The sequence below is a fragment of the Cyanistes caeruleus genome, chromosome 33 (genome assembly GCF_971803275.1).
Source record: "Cyanistes caeruleus chromosome 33, bCyaCae1.hap1.1, whole genome shotgun sequence".
NCBI lineage: Eukaryota > Metazoa > Chordata > Aves > Passeriformes > Paridae > Cyanistes > Cyanistes caeruleus.
The window spans coordinates 193277-211184 of NC_141734.1; the positions used below are offsets into that span (position 1 = coordinate 193277).

At 47.9% G+C, this 17908-nt stretch overlaps 2 protein-coding genes across 4 annotated transcripts in view; one reads left to right on the forward strand and one right to left on the reverse strand.

Moving 5' to 3' along the window:
- The window catches only part of LOC111945661 (ATP-dependent chromatin remodeler CHD8-like), a 61088-nt gene extending 57682 nt beyond the window's left edge, over nucleotides 1–3406 (reverse strand). Inside the window, exons 1-2 of one of the 3 annotated variants that reach the window (XM_086870654.1) lie at nucleotides 3271–3406; nucleotides 1149–1209 (exon numbers count right to left, since the gene is read on the reverse strand). The gene's annotated coding sequence lies outside the window, so the exon portion shown is untranslated. Of the gene's footprint in view, nucleotides 1–1148; nucleotides 2972–3270 lie in introns of those variants that run through there. The other 2 variants (XM_086870653.1, XM_086870652.1) reach the window with 2 other exon arrangements.
- A 150-nt stretch (nucleotides 3407–3556) lies between these two features.
- Nucleotides 3557–16846, forward strand: TOX4 (TOX high mobility group box family member 4). The gene is made up of 10 exons (XM_086870669.1): nucleotides 3557–3654; nucleotides 5098–5166; nucleotides 6757–6981; nucleotides 7680–7985; nucleotides 9036–9431; nucleotides 11214–11285; nucleotides 12737–13111; nucleotides 13364–13429; nucleotides 15213–15373; nucleotides 16679–16846. The coding sequence occupies exons 1-10, from the start codon at nucleotides 3649–3651 to the stop codon at nucleotides 16734–16736; spliced, it is 1734 nt and encodes a 577-aa protein (XP_086726795.1). The 5' UTR covers nucleotides 3557–3648; the 3' UTR covers nucleotides 16737–16846.
- Nucleotides 16847–17908: the final 1062 nt, after the last annotated feature.

Here is a 17908-nt window from a genome sequence, read left to right on the forward strand (position 1 = left end):
TGGGATAAATGGTCCCAAAAAGGGTTAAAATGGTGTAAAAATTAATTAAAATGATACAAAACTGATTAAAACTGCCCCAAAATGGATTAAAATTGTACGAAAAGGAAATAAAAATCTCCAAATTTCCCATTTTTTACCAATCTCGCTCCAAATTCTGCAGAAATCCCCTCAAAATCCAGGTTTTAACCACAAAAAGTGAAAAATTCTCCCCCAAATTTTTCATTCTTGTGATAAAATGTTGGGAAAAAAAATCTCAATTTTGCGTTTTGGAGGAAATTTGGCTCCAAATTTGGAGAAAAACACAAAAAACCACAAATTTTAAACTCAAAAAAGGACAAAAAACCTTCAAAATTCACATTTTTTGATGAGGTTTTCACCAAAATCCCGGATTTTGGCAATTAAAAGTGAATTAAAAATTAAAAATGGAGGAAAAACGGGGTGAGAAAATGAGATTTCAGCCAAAAAAATTGAGTTTGGTTGAGGTTAAAGCAGCTGAAACCAACAAAATTTAATTGAACGTAACTCTAATAAAATAAAGTTAGTTAAACTAATTAATATAAATTTAGTTTTTCACTAAAAAATGTGGTTTTAATTTAATACAATTAAAATTAGAGGTGAAATTAGGCCCGAAAAAGGAGGAAAAAACATAAAATTTGGGGTCAGAAGTTGAAATTTGGGGTAAAATCTTGGGATTTTGGGGTAAAATCTTGGAATTTTGGGGTAAAATCTTGGGATTTTGGGATAAAATCTTGGAATTTTGGGTCAAAATCCTGGAATTTGGGGTAAAAACCTGGGATTGAGAGCCAAAAAAAATGGAAATTTGAGGTGAAATCGGTGAAATTTGGGGCTAAAAACCAATTTGAGGTGAAACTCCCGAGATTTGGATCCCCAAAAAATCGGAATTTGGGTCAAAAAAAGTTGGAATTTGAGGAAATCAAAGCTGAATCTCGGCACAGGAACGGCGAGGTTTGGGGGGGGAACTCGGAATTTGGGTGGAAAAAATGGAAATTTGGGATTTCAGACGGGAATTTGGGTGGAAAACACAAAAATTTGGGATTTCAGCCTAAAATTTGGGTGGAAAAAACGGAAATTTGGGATTCCAGATGGGAAGTTGGGGGGGTGGCGAAGCTCTTGACTCCGCCCCTCACCTCTGATTGGTGCCTCCCGTGATGACGTCACCGACCGCGGGCCAATGGGGAGCGCAGGGTCCTGAAAAGAGGCGGAGCTTCGTGAATTGGGGGCAGGGCTTCCTCGGTGACTCCCAAAATTTCCTGATTTCACCCCAAAACTCCCAATTTTACCCCAAAATCCCCTGATTTTATCACAAAATCTCCTGATTTCACCCCAAAACTCCTCATTTATCCAAAAACCTCCCGATTTTAACTTCAAATCTCGAATTTACCACAAAATCTCCCAATTTTACCTCAAAATCTCTTGATTTTACCACAAAATCTCCCAATTTTACCTCAAAATCTCTTGATTTTACCACGAAATCTCCCAATTTCACCCCAAAGTCTGGAATTTACCCCAAAACCTCCCGATTTCACCAAAATCACTCCCCAGATTTAGGCCCAGAGAGCCTAAAAACCTCCAGATTTCCCCCCAAAATCCCTCCAGAAACCACCAAACCTCCTGAATTTCACCCAAAACCTCCTGAATTTCACCCAAAACCTCCTGAATTCACTCGAAACCTCCTGATTTCCCCCCAAACGGCCCCAAAATCTTTTTTTATTTCCCCACAAATCTCACCTGAGGCCCCTCAAAACCTCTGGATTTCCCCCAAAACCTCCACAAATCCCCTCATTTCTCCTCAAAACCTCCTGATTTCCCCCAAAACCTTCCAAAATGCCCTTATTTATCCTGAAAGCTCCTGAAATCCCCTCATTTTTCTCGCAACTTTCCCAAATCCCCTCATTTCTCCTCCAAACCTCCCCAAATCCCTTCATGTCCCTCAAAACTCCCTCATGTCCCTCAAATCCCCTCATTTCTCCTAAAACCTCCCCAAATCCCCTCGTTTTCCCTCAGAACTTCCCCAAATCCCCTCATTTCCCCTCAAATTCCCTCATTTTCCCTCAGAACTTCCTCAAATTCCCTCATTTCCCCTCAAATTCCCTCATTTTCCCTCAGAACCTCCCAAAATCTCCTCATTTCTCAAAACCTCCCCAAATCCCTTCACGTCTCTCAAACCCCCTCGTTTTCCCTCAAAACCTCCCCAAATCCCCTCATTTTCCCTCAGAACTTCCTCAAATCCCCTCATTTTCCTTCAAATCTCCTCATTTTTCCTCAAAACCTCCTCAAACCCCCTCATTTTCCCTCAAATCTCCTCATTTTTCCTCAAAACCTCCTCAAACCCCCTCGTTTTCCCTCAGAACCTCCCCAAACCCCCTAATTTCCCTCAAACCCCCTCATTTCCCTCAAATCCCCTCGTTTTCCCTCAAAACCTCCTCAAACCCCCTCGTTTTCCCTCAAATTCCCTCATTTTTCCTCAGAACCTCCCAAAACCCCTTCGTGTCCCTCAAATCCCTTCGTTTTCCCTCAAAACCTCCCCAAATCCCCTCATTTCCCTCAAATCCCCTCATTTTCCCTCAAAAGCTCCTCAAACCCCCTCATTTTCCTTCAAATCCCCTCATTCCTCCTCAAAACCTCCCCAAATCCCTTCACGTCTCTCAAACCCCCTTTTTTTCCCTCAGAACTTCCCCAAATCCCTTCATTTTCCCTCCAAACCATCCCAAACCCCCTATTTTCCCTCAAAAGTTCCTCAAACCCCCTCATTTTCCCTCCAAACCTTCCCAAACCCCCTAATTTCCCTCAAATCCCCTCATTTTTCCTCAAAACCTCCTCAAATCCCCTCATTTTCCCTCAAACCCGCTCAAATCCCCTCGTTTTCCCTCAAATCCCCTCGTTTTCCCTCAAAACCTCTCCAAACCTCCTCATTTCTCTGTCCCCCCCCTCAAACCCCTTCATTTCCCCCCAAACCCCCTCAAACCCCCCCGGATCCCCCCGGATCCCCTCACGTCTCGCCCCTTTCCCCCCCCCCCGCCCCTCACGAACCCCCCCCGATTCCTCCCCCCCCCCGCCTCCCCCCGCGGCCCCGCGCTCCCTCCGGGCCCCCCCCCCCGGCCCCGAACCCGCCCGGATCGCCCCCAAATCCGCCCGGATCGCCCCCAAATCTGCCCCGGACCCCTCCCCCCCCCGCCCCCCTCACGGCCCCCCCTCCCCCCTCGCCCCCCCCGCCCCGCCCCCCCCCGCCCGTCGCCGCGGATGACGCACCGCCCGCGCCGCGCGCGCCCGCCGCTGGCGCCCCGCCCCTTCCGGCGGCGCTCCGCCCCTTCTCTATGGTTCCTCCCCATATCCTCCCCGGGGGCTCCTCCCTTTCCACTTCCGGTGCCGCTCCGGCCCGGTCCTCCAACGCCTCTCCGCTCTCCTCCGGCCTCTCCCCGCCGCGCGGGAAGCACCGGAACCCCTCGGGACGGCCCAAGACGCCGCCGCCGCCCGCCGCGAGCGCGGCTCGGAGGCCCGGCCGGCCCCGGCCCCGCCCTCACGGCCCCGCCGTCTCTATGGTGGCGGCGGCGGAAGTGGCGGAGGGAGGGAGGGGCGGGGCTTCCGGTCGGGCGCGCGGCGCCCGGGGGGGGCGGCAGCGGCGGCGCGATGGAGGTGAGGGGGGGCGAGCGTGAGGGGAAAAGGGGGAAAAAACGGGCAAAAACGGGCAGAAAACGGGAAAAAAGGGGAAAAAACGGCGGCGGGGGCGGGCGGGGGAGAGGGAGAGGCGGGAAAACGGGGATTGGGGGAGGTTGGGGTGAGGGGCGGGAGGGTGTGAGGGGAAAGGGGGGGGCGGGAAGGGGTTGGGGGGAGGGGAGAGCGTGAGGGGAAAAATGGGGAAAAAAAGGGCGGGAAAGGGATTTGGGGTTGTTTAAAGGATGAGGGGAGAGCCTGAGGGCGAAAATGGGGGAAAACGGGAAAAAACGGGTGGGAAAAGAGATTTGGGGTTGTTTAAAGGGAGGGGGGAGAGTGTGAGGGGGAAAATGGTGAAAAAAAGGGGAAAAAAAGGGAAAAAAGGGTGGGAAAGGGATTTGGGGTTGTTTAAGGGGAGGGGGGGGAGTGTGAGGGGGGAAATGGGGAAAAAAAGGGAAAAAAGGGGAAAAAAAGGGCAGGAAAGGAATTTGGGGTTGTTTAAAGGATGAGGGGAGAGCCTGAGGGTGAAAATGGGGAAAAAAGGGGGAAAATGGGGAAAAAAAGGGGGAAAACGGGGAAAAAAGGACGGGAAAGGGATTTGGGGTTGTTTAAAAGATGAGGGGAGAGCGTGAGAGGAAAAATGGGGGGAAAACGGGAAAAAAATGGGGAAATTGTTGAAAAAAGAGGGGAAAATTGGGATAAAAAAGAGGAAAATGGGGATAAAAGAGGGGAAAATGGGGATAAAAGAGGGGAAAATGGGATAAAAGAGGGGAAAATGGGATAAAAGGGGTTGAGTGAGGTGGAACGTGAGGGTGGCAAAGTGTGAGGGAAGAGAGGAGGGAAAATGGGATTAAAAGAGGGGAAAATGGGAAAAAAGAGGGGAAAAAGAGGAGAAAATGGTGAAAAAAGAGGGGAAAATGGGGATAAAAGAGGGGAAAGTGGGGATTAAAGAGTGGGAAATGGGGAAAAAAGAGGAAAAAATGTGGAAAAAAAGGAGAAAATGGTGAAGAAAGAGGGGAAAATGGGATAAAAGAGGGGAAATGGGAAAAGAAATGGAAAAAGGGAGATAAAAGAGGGGAAAATGGGATAAAAGAGAGGAAAATGGGGATAAAAGAGGGGAAAATGGGATAAAAGGGGGAAAAAAGGGGAAAATGGGGAAAAAAGAGGGAAAAATGGGGTTAAAAAAGGGGAAAATTGTAAAAAAAAGGGGAAATGGGATAAAAGGGGTTGAAGGTGGTGAAGTGTGAGGGGAAAAGGGAGGGAAAATGAGGAAAATCGGGCAAAAGGAAGAGAAAAACGGTGAAAAAGGTGGAGAAAAGCGAGGGAAGGAGGAGAAAGGGAGGAAAGGGAAGGGAAAATGGGGGGAAAATGGAGGGAAATGGGAAAAAAGGTGAGAAATTTGGGGTTTGGGTTTTTGTTCCGCAGTTCCCGGGAGGCAGCGATAATTACCTGGCGATCACGGGCTCCTCGCATCCCTTCCTGAGCGGGGCTGAGGTGAGAAACGCCAGGGAACGGGGGGAAAATGGGGGGGAAATGGGAAAAAACGGGGGGAAAATGGGAAAAAAATGGGAAAAATGTGAAAAAAAATGGGAAAAAACGGGGGGAAAATGGGAAAAACGTGAAAAAAAATGGGAAAAAAATGGGGGAAAAAGGAGAAAAAGAAAAAAACGGGGGAAAATGGGAAAAAAGGGGAAAAAATTGGGTGGAAACGGGAAAAAAATGGGAAAAAACGGAGGGAAAATGGGAAAAACGTGAAAAAAAATGGGAAAAAACGGGGGGAAAATGGGAAAAAATGTGGAAAAAATGGGGAAAAGAGAAAAAGGAAAAAAATGGGGGAAAAATGGGAAAAAAGGGGGGGGGGAAATGGGAAAAACGTGAAAAAAAATGGGAAAAAACGGGGGGAAAATGGGAAAAAACGGGGGAAAATGGGAAAAACGTGAAAAAAAATGGGGAAAAAAGGAGAAAAAGGAAAAAAGTGGGGAAAAAATGGGAAAAAAAGGGAATAGATGGAAAAAACATGAAAAAAATGGGAAAAAAGGGGGAAAAATGGAGGAAAATGGGGAAAAAATGGGAAAAAAACAGGAAAAAATTGGAAAAAAATGGGAAAACACTGGAAAAAAATGGGGGGAAATGGGAAAAAACAAGAAAAAAATGGGAAAAAAGGGGGAAAAATGGGAAAAAAATGGAAAAAAGCAGGGGAAAAAACAGGAAAATGGGGAAAAAGCAGGGAAGAATGGGAAAAAACAGAAAAAAATGGGAAAAAACTGGAAAAAATGGGAAAAAGCTGGAAAAAATGGGAAAAAAAAGAAAAAATGACTGGAGATGAGGGAAATTCTGTAGGGAAAAGAGAATTTAGGGGGAGTTTTAGGGAATTTGGTAAAATGTAAAATAAGGGGGGTGTGGGAGGAAAACGGAGATTAAATTTTGTGGAATCGAGGGGAAATGGGGTAAAAAATGAAAAATTTGGGAAAAACGAGGTGAAATTCCACAAAAAAAAAAGGAGAATGGAAAGAAAATTGTTAAAATTGGGAAAATGAGGAGGAAGAAGTGGAAAAAAAGGAGATTTTGGGGGGAAAACTCTGGAGTTTGGAGCGGTTTTGGGGGGTAAATGCCGGAATTGGGGGCAGAAGGCGCCAATTTTAGGGTAAAATAGGGGGAATTTGGTGCAAAAAATGCTGATTTTGGGGTAAAACCAGCAGAATTTGGTGTGAAAGGAACCAATTTTGGGATAATCCACAGGAATTGGTGGGAAAGGCGCCGGTTTTGGGGTAAAACCACCAGAATTGTTCAAAAAGCATCGATTTTGGGGTAAAATCACAGGAATTTGGTGTGAAAATCCCCGATTTTGGGGTAAAATCACCAGAATTGGTGCAAAAAGCACCAATTTTGGGATAAACCACTGGAATTGTTGTGAAAATTCCTGACTTTGGGATAAACCACTGGAATTTGGTGTGAAAGGCGCTGATTTTGGGATAAACCACTGGAATTTGGTGTGAAAATCCCCGATTTTGGGATAAACCACTGGAATTTGGTGGGAAAATCCCCGATTTTGGGTACAACCCCGGTAACCTTGGGCCCCCGCAGACGTTCCACACGCCCAGCCTGGGCGACGAGGAGTTTGAGATCCCGCCCATCCCGCTGGAGTCCGACCCCTCGCTGGCCGTGGTGGGACACTTCGAGGACCTGGGCGAGCCCGGCGGCGCGGCCGAGGCGCCCTTCGCCCCCGCGCCCTACGGCGTGGCCGGGCTGGAGCTGCCCGTGGGGCTGCCCCACGGCATCATGGAGCAGGGAACGGGGCTGCTCAACATGGTCAGTGCTGGTGGGGGTGGAGGCTGGGACTGGGGGGATTGGGCCCCAAAAACTGGGGGGTTTGAGCCCAAAATTGGGGGGTTTGAGTTCTGAAATTGGGGGGATTGAGTTCTGAAATTGGGGGGATTGGGCCCAAAATTGGGGGGTTTGAGTCCAAAATTGGGGGGGGTTTGAGCCCAAAATTGGGGGGATTGAGTTCTGAAATTGGGGGGATTGGGCCCCAAAAACTGGGGGGATTGAGCCCAAAATTGGGGGGTTTGAGTTCTGAAATTGGGGGGATTGGGCCCAAAATTGGGGGGATTGAGCCCAAAATTGGGGGGGGGTTGAGCCCAAAATTGGGGGGTTTGAGTTCTGAAACTGGGGGGATTGGGCCCCAAAAATTGGGGGGTTTGAGTCCAAAAATTGGGGGCATTTAAATCTAAAAATAAGGGGATTGAATCCTAAAATTGGGGGGATTGAACCCAAAATTGGGGGCATTTAAATCTAAAAATGGGGGGAATTGAATCCTGAAATTGGGGGGGAATTGAGCCCCAAAAATGGGAAAATTGAGCCCAAAACTGGAGGGGTTTGAGTCCTAAATATTGGGGGGATTGAGCCCCGAACTTGGAGGGTTTGAGACCAAAAATGGGGTAAATTTTGGGGTTTTTGGGTAAACCGAGTTCATTCTGGGGTGAATTTGGGGGTTTTTGGGCCCACAGGAGCTGGAACCACCCATGGGCTCCCAGTTTGGTCCGGCAGCCCCGGTGACCATCGAGGTCCCCCTGGGCGCCCTCAGCCCCGGGGCGCTGCTGGGCGGGGCCGGCGCCCTGACCACGCCCCTCACCACCATCGACCAATCGGAGCTCAGCTCCCAGCTGGGGCTGGGCTTGGGCGGGGCCGCGGCCACGCCCCCCGGCCCCGCCCCGGGCCCCGCCCCGGCCCCGCCCAGCCCCGAGCGGGGCCTGTCCCCGGCGGCCTCCCCCGCGGGGTCCCTGCAGGACGAGGAGCTGGAGGATTTCCGCAGGGTGAGCGCCCCAAAAACGCCCCAAAAATCCCCAAATTCCCCCCAAAATCCCCAAAAACCCCCAAGTTCTGCTCAGTTCCCGCTTTTAATCCTTCAGTTTCTGCAATTTCTGCTCATTTCGGGTCTTCTTCCTTTGATTTTTCATTCAGATTTTATTTATTTCATCTTTGCTTAATTTTGATTGATTTAATTCTTTCTCGTTTAATTTTCTTCTCAAAACTTGTGGTTTTTCCTCCTTTTCCTCTAAAATTTAAATTTTTTTGGGTTTTACCCCCAAAACTTGTCCTTTTTCCCCCAAAACTCTTCATTTTTCCCCATTTCCCCCCAAAACTTGTAAATTTTCTGATTTTTCCCCAAAAAACTTGTGAATTTTTCCATTTTCCCCCCCAAACGCACCATTTTTCCCTTTTTCCCCCCAAAACCTGTCATATTTTCCCTATTGATCCCTAAAACTTTTCATTTCCCCCCAAAACTTGTGAATTTTCCCCCAAAACTCGTCGTTTTTCCCCATTTTCCACCCAAAAATTATTAATTTTTCCTATTTTCCCCTAAAACTTGTGAATTTCCCCCAAAATTTGTAAATTCTTCCCAAAACTTGAAAATTTCCCCCCCAAAATCACAATTTTTCCCCATTTTCCCCCCAAAATTCATCATTTTTCCCCCAAAACTTGCGAATTTCCCCAAAACTTCTTAATTTCTCCCAAAACTTGTAAATTTTTCCCCAAATCTTGTAAATTTTTCCCCAAACTTCTAAATCTTTCCCAAAACTTGTAAATATCCCCCAAAACTTGTAAATTTTCCCCAAATCTTGTAAATTTTTCCCCAAAACTTGTATATTCTTCCCAAAACTTGTAAATTTCCCCCAAATCTTGTAAGTTTTCCCCCAAAATTTCTATATTTTCCCTAAACTTCTAAATTTTTCCCAAAAATCGTAAATATTCCCCCCAAACTTGTAAATTTCCCCCAAAACTCCCAAATTTCCCCAAAAACTTGTAAATTTCCCCCCAAACTCACCATTTTTTTCTCTCTCTCTTTTTTTCCCCTCCCCCAGCCCCCCGCCTCCGCCCCTTCCCCTCCGGCCTCCGCCCCGCCCTCCACACCGGCCACGCCCATGACCACACCCATGACCACGCCCATGACCACACCCATGACCACCCAATTAACCACACCATTGACAACACCAATGGCGACACCAATGGCCACGCCCATAACCACGCCCATGGCCACGCCCATGGCCACGCCCGAGCCCCCGCGGCGGCCCAAGCCCCCCAAGAAGGCCAAGAAGAAGAAGGACCCCAACGAGCCGCAGAAGCCGGTGTCGGCCTACGCCCTCTTCTTCCGCGACACGCAGGCGGCCATCAAGGGCCAGAACCCCAACGCCACCTTCGGGGAGGTCTCCAAGATCGTGGCCTCCATGTGGGACTCGCTGGGCGAGGAGCAGAAACAGGTGGGGCAAAAAAATGGGGTGAGAAAGGGAAAAAACGGGAAAAAATGGCGAAAAACGGCCAAAAAATGGTGAAAATGGGGTGAAAATACAGCAAAAAATGGGGGATTTGGGGTCAGATCGTGGCCTCCATGTGGGACTCGCTGGGCGAGGAGCAGAAACAGGTGGGGACACGGAAATGGGGGGAAAAACGGAGAAATTGGGAAAAAATGGCTAAAAAATGGCAAAAAACGGCCAAAAAATGGGGAAAATGGGGTGAAAACTGGGGGATTTGGGGTCAGATCGTGGCCTCCATGTGGGACTCGCTGGGCGAGGAGCAGAAACAGGTGGGGACACGGAAATGGGGGGAAAAACTGAAAAAACGGGAAAAAACGGTTAAAAAACAGCAAAAAACGGCCAAAAAATGGGTAAAATGGGGTGAAAATGGGGTGAAAACTGGGGGATTTGGGGTCAGGTCGTGGCCTCCATGTGGGACTCACTGGGGGGGGAGCAGAAACAGGTGGGGCAAAAAAATGGGGTGAGAAAGGGAAAAAACGGGAAAAAACGGTTAAAAAATGGCTAAAAACAGGTTAAAAATGGTGAAAATGGGGTGAAAATCCAGCAAAAACTGAGGGATTTGGGGTCAGATCGTGGCCTCCATGTGGGACTCACTGGGGGAGGAGCAGAAACAGGTGGGGCAAAAAAATGGGGTGAGAAAGGGAAAAAACGGGAAAAAACGGTGAAAAAACGGCTAAAAATGGCCAAAAAATAGTGAAACTAGGGTGAAAATATAGCAAAAAATGGGGGATTTGGGATCAGATCGTGGCCTCCATGTGGGACTCACTGGGCGAGGAGCAGAAACAGGTGGGGACACAGAAATGGGGTGAGAAAGGGAAAAAACGGGAAAAAACGGGGTAAAAATGTGAAAAATGGCTTAAAAATGGTGAAAAAACGGATAAAATGGGATGAAAACTGGGGGATTTGGGGTCAGATCGTGGCCTCCATGTGGGACTCGCTGGGGGAGGAGCAGAAACAGGTGGGGCAAAAAAATGGGGTGAGAAAGGGAAAAAATGGGAAAAAACGGGGTAAAAATGTGAAAAACGGGTTAAAAATGGTGAAAATGAGGTGAAAATACAGCAAAAAATGGGGGATTTGGGGTCAGATCGTGGCCTCCGTGTGGGACTCGCTGGGCGAGGAGCAGAAACAGGTGGGGACACGGAAATGGGGGGAAAAAGGGAAAAAACGGGAAAAAACGGTGAAAAACAGCAAAAAACAGCCAAAAAATGGGTAAAATGGGGTGAAAATGGGGTAAAAACTGGGGGATTTGGGGTCAGATCGTGGCCTCCATGTGGGACTCGCTGGGGGAGGAACAGAAACAGGTGAGGCTGAAAAAATGGGGTGAAAAAAGGCAAAAATGGGAAAAAACGGGGTAAAAATGGAAAAAATGGTTAAAAAACGGCTAAAAATGGTCAAAATGGGGTGAAAATGGGGTGAAAAATGGGGGATTTGGGGTCAGATCGTGGTGTCCATGTGGGACTCGCTGGAGGAGGAACAGAAACAGGTGAGGACACAGAAATTGGGGTGAAAAACGGGGAAAACGGTAAAAAAAGAGATAAAAAAAGGAAAAATAGAAAAATTAACAAAAAGCGTGGGGAGGAAATGATGGGAGGGCCCAAAACGGGAGAGAACAGCCCCAAAATGGGGTTAAAAAACCTAAAATGGGGAAAAAAAAACCCCAAATGGGTGAGAAAAGGCCGAAACGTGAGAGAAGAGCCCCAAAATCGCCGTTTTTTGCCCCAATTCCAGGTGTACAAGCGCAAGACGGAGGCGGCCAAGAAGGAATACCTGAAAGCGCTGACGGCCTACAAAGCCACGCTGGTACCCCAAAACACCCCAAAAACCCAAAAAACAGCCCAAAAATGCCCCAAAAACACCCCAAAACCCAAAAAAATACCCCAAAAACAGCCCAAAAACACCCCAAAACAGCCCAAAACCACCCCAAAACACCCCAAAACCCAAAAAAATACCCCAAAAACAGCCCAAAAACCAAAAAAACACCCCAAAACACCCCAAAAACAGCCCAAAAACAGCTCAAAACACCCCAAAAACAGCCCAAAAACACCCCAAAACAGCCCAAAAACAGCCCAAAACAGCCCAAAAACAGCTCAAAACACCCCAAAAACACCCCAAAACAGCCCAAAAACAGCCCAAAAACACCCCAAAACACCCCAAAACACCCCAAAACACCCCAAAACACCCCAAAAACAACCCAAAAACAGCCCAAAAATCCCCCAGAAAACCCCAAAACACCCCAAAACACCCCAAAAATACCCCAAAAACAGCCCAAAAACACCCCAAAAACAGACAAAAAACACCCCAAAACAGCCCAAAAACAGCCCAAAAACGCCCCAAAAACAGACAAAAAACAGCCCAAAACACCCCAAAAACAGCCCAAAACACCGCAAAAACACCCCAAAAACACCCCAAAACCACCCAAAAACAGCCCGAAAACAGCCCAAAACACCCCAAAAACAACCCAAAACACCCCAAAAACACCCCAAAACCAGCCCAAAAACCAAAAAAATACCCCAAAAACAGCCAAAAAACAGCCCAAAAGCAGCCAAAAAAAACCCCAAAAAATACCCCAAAAAATAACACCCCAAAAACAAACCAAAAACAGCCAAAAAAACCTAAAACACCCCAAAAAGACCCAAGAAACCCCTCAAAAAATCCCAAAAACACCAAAAAAACCCCAAAAATTCCGAAAACACCCAAAAACACCCCAAAAACAGCCAAAAAAAACCCAGAAACACCCAAACAACACCCCCAAAACAGCCGAAAAAACCCCAAACCCCCCAAAACACCCCGAAAACCAAAAAAAAAACCCCAAAACGCCCTTAAAAAATCCAAAAACACCCCAAAAACACCCAAAAAAATAAAAAAAACCCAAAAACCCCCAGAAAACACAAAAAAAAAAAAACCCCGAAACCACCAAAATTTGGTGACCCCAAAAATTGACCCCAAAAACCCTTTGACCCCAGAACTGGGTGACCCCAAAATCCCCCAAATTCACCCCAAAATCCGGTGACCCCCAAAATCCCCCAAATTCACCCCAAAATTCGGTGACCCCCAAAATCCCCCAAATTCACCCCAAAATTCGGTGACCCCCAAAATTCCCCAAATTCACCCCAAAATTCGGTGACCCCCAAAACCCCCCAAATTCACCCCAAAATTCGGTGACCCCCAAAATCCCCGATTTTTCTGACTCATTTTTTTTTTTTTTTTCTCTTTTTTTTTTTTTTTTTCCCCTCCCCCCTCCCCCACCCAAGACCTCCCCGGACCCCCCCGAGCCCGACCCCTCCCCCACCCCCACCCCTCCCCCCGCCCCTTCCTCCTCCTCCTCCCCTCCCCCGCCCCCCTCCCCCTCCCCCCCCGCCCCTCCCCCCCCCATGGCCAAAATCCTCATCCCCAAGCAGGTGCTGCCCCTCCCCCCCCCGCTGGGGGCCGGGGGAGGGGCTGGGGGGGGCGGTGGGGGAGGGGCTGGGGGGGGCGGTGGGGGAGGGGCGGGTGGGGGAGGGGTGCTGACGGTGATCCCCGTCCTCCCCTCCCCCTCCCCCCGCCCGGGGGGGCCCCGCCCGCTGCTGCCCCCCCCCCGCCTGCAGCCCCCCCCCCTGCAGCAGATGCCCCCTCCCCCTCCCCCCCAGGCCCCCGACCCCTCCCCCACCCCTTCCTCCCCCTCCCCCTCCCCCAGCCACCACCCCCTCCCCGCCCCCATCGCCGTCCTGCACCCCCCCCCGCCCCCTCCCCCCCTCCAGGGGCCCCCCAAGATGCGGGGGCCCCCCCCCCTGCACATCAAGATCCTCCCCCCCCTGCACATCCTGCCCCTCCCCCCGCAGCCCCCCCAGGCCCCCGCGGGGGGGGGAGGGGCGGCCGGGACCCCCACCCCCTCCCCCACCCCCACCCCCACCCCCACCCCCGGGCAGGAGGACGCGGAGATGGACGGGGGGGACCCCGAGACCGAGGTGAGGGGGGAGGGGCGGGGGGGGAGGGGGGCGCGGGGGGGAATTGGGGGAATTGGGGAAAAATGGGGGAATTTGGGGAAAAATGGGGGAATTGGGGAAAAATGGGATTGGGGGGAAATGGGGGAAAAAATGGGGATTTTGGGAAAAAATGGGATTGGGGGGAAAAAACTGGAATTTGGGAAAAATTGGGATTGGGGGGAAAAATTGGGATTTGGGGAAAAAACGGGGAATTTGGGGAAAAATGGGGATTTGGGGGGAAAAACGGGGATTTTGGGGATTGGGGGAAAAACGGGGGATTTGGGAAAAAATGGGATTGGGGGAAAAAACTGGAATTTGGGGGAAAACGGGGATTTGGGGGAAAAACGGGGATTTGGGGAAAAAACGGGGATTTTGGGGAAAAACGGGGAATTTGGGAAAAATGGGGGGTTTGGGGGATTGGGGGAAAAATGGGGGAATTGGGGAAAAATGGGATTTGGGGGGAAAAACGGGGATTTTGGGAAAAAATGGGATTTGGGGGGAAAAACGGGGATTTGGGGGAAAAACGGGGGAATTTGGGAAAAATGGGGGATTTTGGGAATTGGGGGAAAAAGGGGGGATTTGGGAAAAAATTGGGGATTTCAGGGGAAAATGGGGATTTTGGGGGAAAAATGGGGAAAATGGGATTGGGGGGGAAAAGGGGAACGGGGGCTGGGAAATGGGGACGGGAATTGGGGCCAGGGTTTGGATCTGGGGTCAGGATTTGGGATTGGGGTTGGATTTGGGATCAGGATCAGGATTTGGGATCAGGATTTGGGATCTGGGTCAGGATTTGGGTCAGGATTTGGGTCAGGATTTGGGATTTGGGATCAGGATTTGGGTCAGGATCAGGATTTGGAATCAGGATCCAGGATCAGGATTTGGGTCAGGATTGGGATCAGGATCAGGATTTGGGATTTGGGATCAGGATCAGGATCAGGATTTGGAATCAGGATCCAGGATCAGGATTTGGGGTCAGGATTTGGGATCAGGATTTGGGATTTGGGTCAGGATTTGGGATCAGGATTTGGGGTCAGGATTTGGGGTCAGGATTTGGGATTTGGGGTCAGGATTTGGATCAGGATTGGGATCAGGATTTGGGATCAGGATTTGGGATTTGGGGTCAGGATTTGGGGTCAGGATTTGGGGTCAGGATTTGGGTCAGGATTGGGATCAGGATCAGGATTTGGGTCAGGATTTGGGTCAGGATCAGGATTTGGGATCTGGATCAGGATTGGGATCAGGATCAGGATTTGGGGTCAGGATCAGGATTTGGGGTTCCAGGTGGAGTCCCCCCCGCGGGTGGAGCTGGTGCCGGAGTCGCCGGGCGCGGCCGGATTTGGGGTCAGGATTTGGGTCAGGATTTGGGATTTGGGGTCAGGATTTGGGATTTGGGATCAGGATCAGGATTTGGGATTTGGGATCAGGTGGAGTCCCCCCCGCGGGTGGAGCTGGTGCCGGAGTCGCCGGGCGCGGCCGGATTTGGGGTCAGGGTTTGGGGTCAGGATTTGGGATTTGGGTCAGGAATTGGGATCAGGATCAGGATTTGGGGTCAGGATTTGGGATTTGGGTTGGATTTGGGATCAGGATCAGGATTTGGGGTTCCAGGTGGAGTCCCCCCCGCGGGTGGAGCTGGTGCCGGAGTCGCCGGGCGCGGCCGGATTTGGGGTCAGGATTTGGGATTTGGGTTGGATTTGGGATCAGGATTTGGGATTTGGGTCAGGATCAGGATTTGGGATCAGGGTCAGGATTTGGGATTTGGGATCAGGTGGAGTCCCCCCCGCGGGTGGAGCTGGTGCCGGAGTCGCCGGGCGCGGCCGAGTCTCCGCGCGGCCGCTGCGTCCGGGCCGGCTGCGAGAACGCGCCCGTGGCCAGCGGGGACTGGGACGAGGAGTTCTGCAGCAGCGAGTGCCTGGTGCGCCACTGCCGGTGGGTTCTGAACCAAAATCATCCTTTTTTCACCCAAAATCCACCTCTTCTGACCCGAAATCCAAATTCTGCAACCCAAAATCCCCCGGGGCTGTGCCTGGTGCGCCACTGCCGGTGGGTTCTGAACCAAAATCTGCATTTTTTCACCCAAAATCATCCTGTTCTGACCCAAAATCATCCTGTGCTGTGCCTGGTGCGCCACTGCCGGTGGGTTCTGAACCAAAATTCACCTTTTTTCACCCAAAATCTGCGTTTTCTGACCCGAAATCCAAATTCTGCAACCCAAAATCCCCCGGGGCTGTGCCTGGTGCGCCACTGCCGGTGGGTTCTGAACCAAAATCTGCATTTTTTCACCCAAAATCATCCTGTTCTGACCCAAAATCATCCTGTGCTGTGCCTGGTGCGCCACTGCCGGTGGGTTCTGAACCAAAATTCACCTTTTTTCACCCAAAATCTGCGTTTTCTGACCCGAAATCCAAATTCTGCCACCCAAAATCATCCCTTTTTCACCCAAAATCGGCATTTTCTCACCCAAAATCATCCTGTTGTGTGCCTGGTGCGCCACTGCCGGTGGGTTCTGACCCAAAATCATCCCTTTTTCACCCAAAATTCACCTCTTCTGACCCAAAATCATCCTGTGCTGTGCCTGGTGCGCCACTGCCGGTGGGTTCTGAACCAAAATTCACCGTTTTTCACCCAAAATCTGCATTTTCTGACCCAAAATTCACCTTTTCTGACCCAAAATCTGCATTTTCTGACCCAAAATTGCCATTTTTTAACCAAAATCCCATTTTTTGACCCTCAAAATTCCATTTTCTTACCTAAAAATTCCATTTTTTTACCAAAATCCCCATTTCTGACCCCTAAAATCTCATTTTCTGACCCAAAAAATTCAATTTTTGACCCAAAATCACCATTGTCTTACCCAAAAATTCCAATTTTTTACCCAAAATTCCCATTTTTTGACCCAAAAATTCCATTTCTTTCCCAAAATCCCCATTTCAGAACCCCAAAAATTCCATTTTTTTACCCAAAAATTCCATTTTTATTCCCCAAAAATTCCATTTTTTAACCAAAATCTCATTTACCCAAAAATTCCATTTTTTTACCCAAAATCCCCATTTCAGAACCCCCAAAATTCCATTTTTTCCCCCAAAAAATTCCATTTTTTCCCCAAAAATCACCATTTTTTGACCTAAAAATTCCATTTTTTTTCCCAAAATCCCCATTTTTTCCCCCAAAAATTCAATTTTCCCCCAAAATCGCCGTTTTTAACCAAAATCTCTGTTTTTTCCCCCGTTTCAGGGACGTTTTCCTGGCCTGGCTCGCCTCCCGCAACGCCGGCGTCGTTTTCGTCAAGTGAGGCTCCGCCCCCTCCTTTTGGGGCATTTTCAGCCGATTTCGACATTTCCCAAAAATCCCCAAAATTGGGGAAATTCCCAATTAAAAAAATTTGGATCAAAAAATCAAAAATTTGGGGTTTTTTTGTTTTTTTTTTTTAATCTTTTTCGTTGGGTTTTGATTTTGGGAGTTTTTACCCCAAAAATTTGGGTGGGAAAAGAATTAAAAATAATTTTAAAAATTTTAAAAAGAATAATTTTAAATAAATTATTTAAATTTAAATAATTAAAAAAAAAAAAAATTGATAAAATTTGGGGTTTTTAGCCCCGAAATTTCGCTGGGAATTTGATTTTGGCACCAAAAAAATTCGATTTCAGCACCAAAAACTTCGTTTTTAACCCCAAAATTCTCCTTGAAAAGGTAAAAAATCCTAAAAAATTCAATTTAATTTCATTTTAAACCGAAAAAAATTCAATTTAAATTCATTTTAAACCCAAAAAATTCATTTTTAAATTAATTTAAATTTATTTAAACCCAAAAAATTCACTTTAAATCCCCAAAAACCCCAAAACTTTCACTTTTAACCCCAAAAATTCATTTTAAACCCCAAAAAATTCGTTTTTAATTCATTTTAAATTCATTTTAAACCCAAAAAAATCATTTTAAATTCAATTTAAATCAATTTAAACCCCAAAAATTCAATTTAAATCCCCAAAAATTCCATTTTAAACCCCAAAAAATTCATTTTTAATTCACTTTAAATCTCAAAATCCCCAAAATTTGACTTTAAAACCCAAAAAAATTCACTTTAAATTCACTTTAAATTCACTTAAAACCCCAAAATTCACTTTAATTTCACTTTTAACCCCAAAATTTTCAGTTTTTCCCCCAAAATTTCACTTTAAATCATTTAATTCCCATTTTTTCCTCATTTTTGAACGTTTTTTTACCGATTTCCCTCCTTTTCACCCCAAATAAAAAAAGAAACATTTTGGGTGTTTTTTAATTCCATTTTTTTAATTTTTATTTCTTTGTGGTTTTTTTCTCCTTTCCCAAAACGACCCCAAAAAAACCCAAAAAAATTTTATATAAAAAACCCAAAAAATGGGAAAAAAACCCAAAAAAAAGCCCAAAAAACCCCAAAAAATGTGAAAAAAAAACCCCCAAAAAAAGCCCAAAAAACACCAAAAAAAA

Excerpts from the sequence above, each read along its gene's own strand:
- TOX4 (XM_086870669.1), top strand. Across the intron at positions 9,432-11,213 it reads TGGGCGAGGAGCAGAAACAG|GTGTACAAGCGCAAGACGGA; the intron begins GTGGGGCAAAAA and ends CCCCAATTCCAG. Across the intron at positions 13,112-13,363 it reads CCCCTCCCCCTCCCCCCCAG|CCCACCCCCACCCCCACCCC; the intron begins GCCCCCGACCCC and ends CCCTCCCCCACC.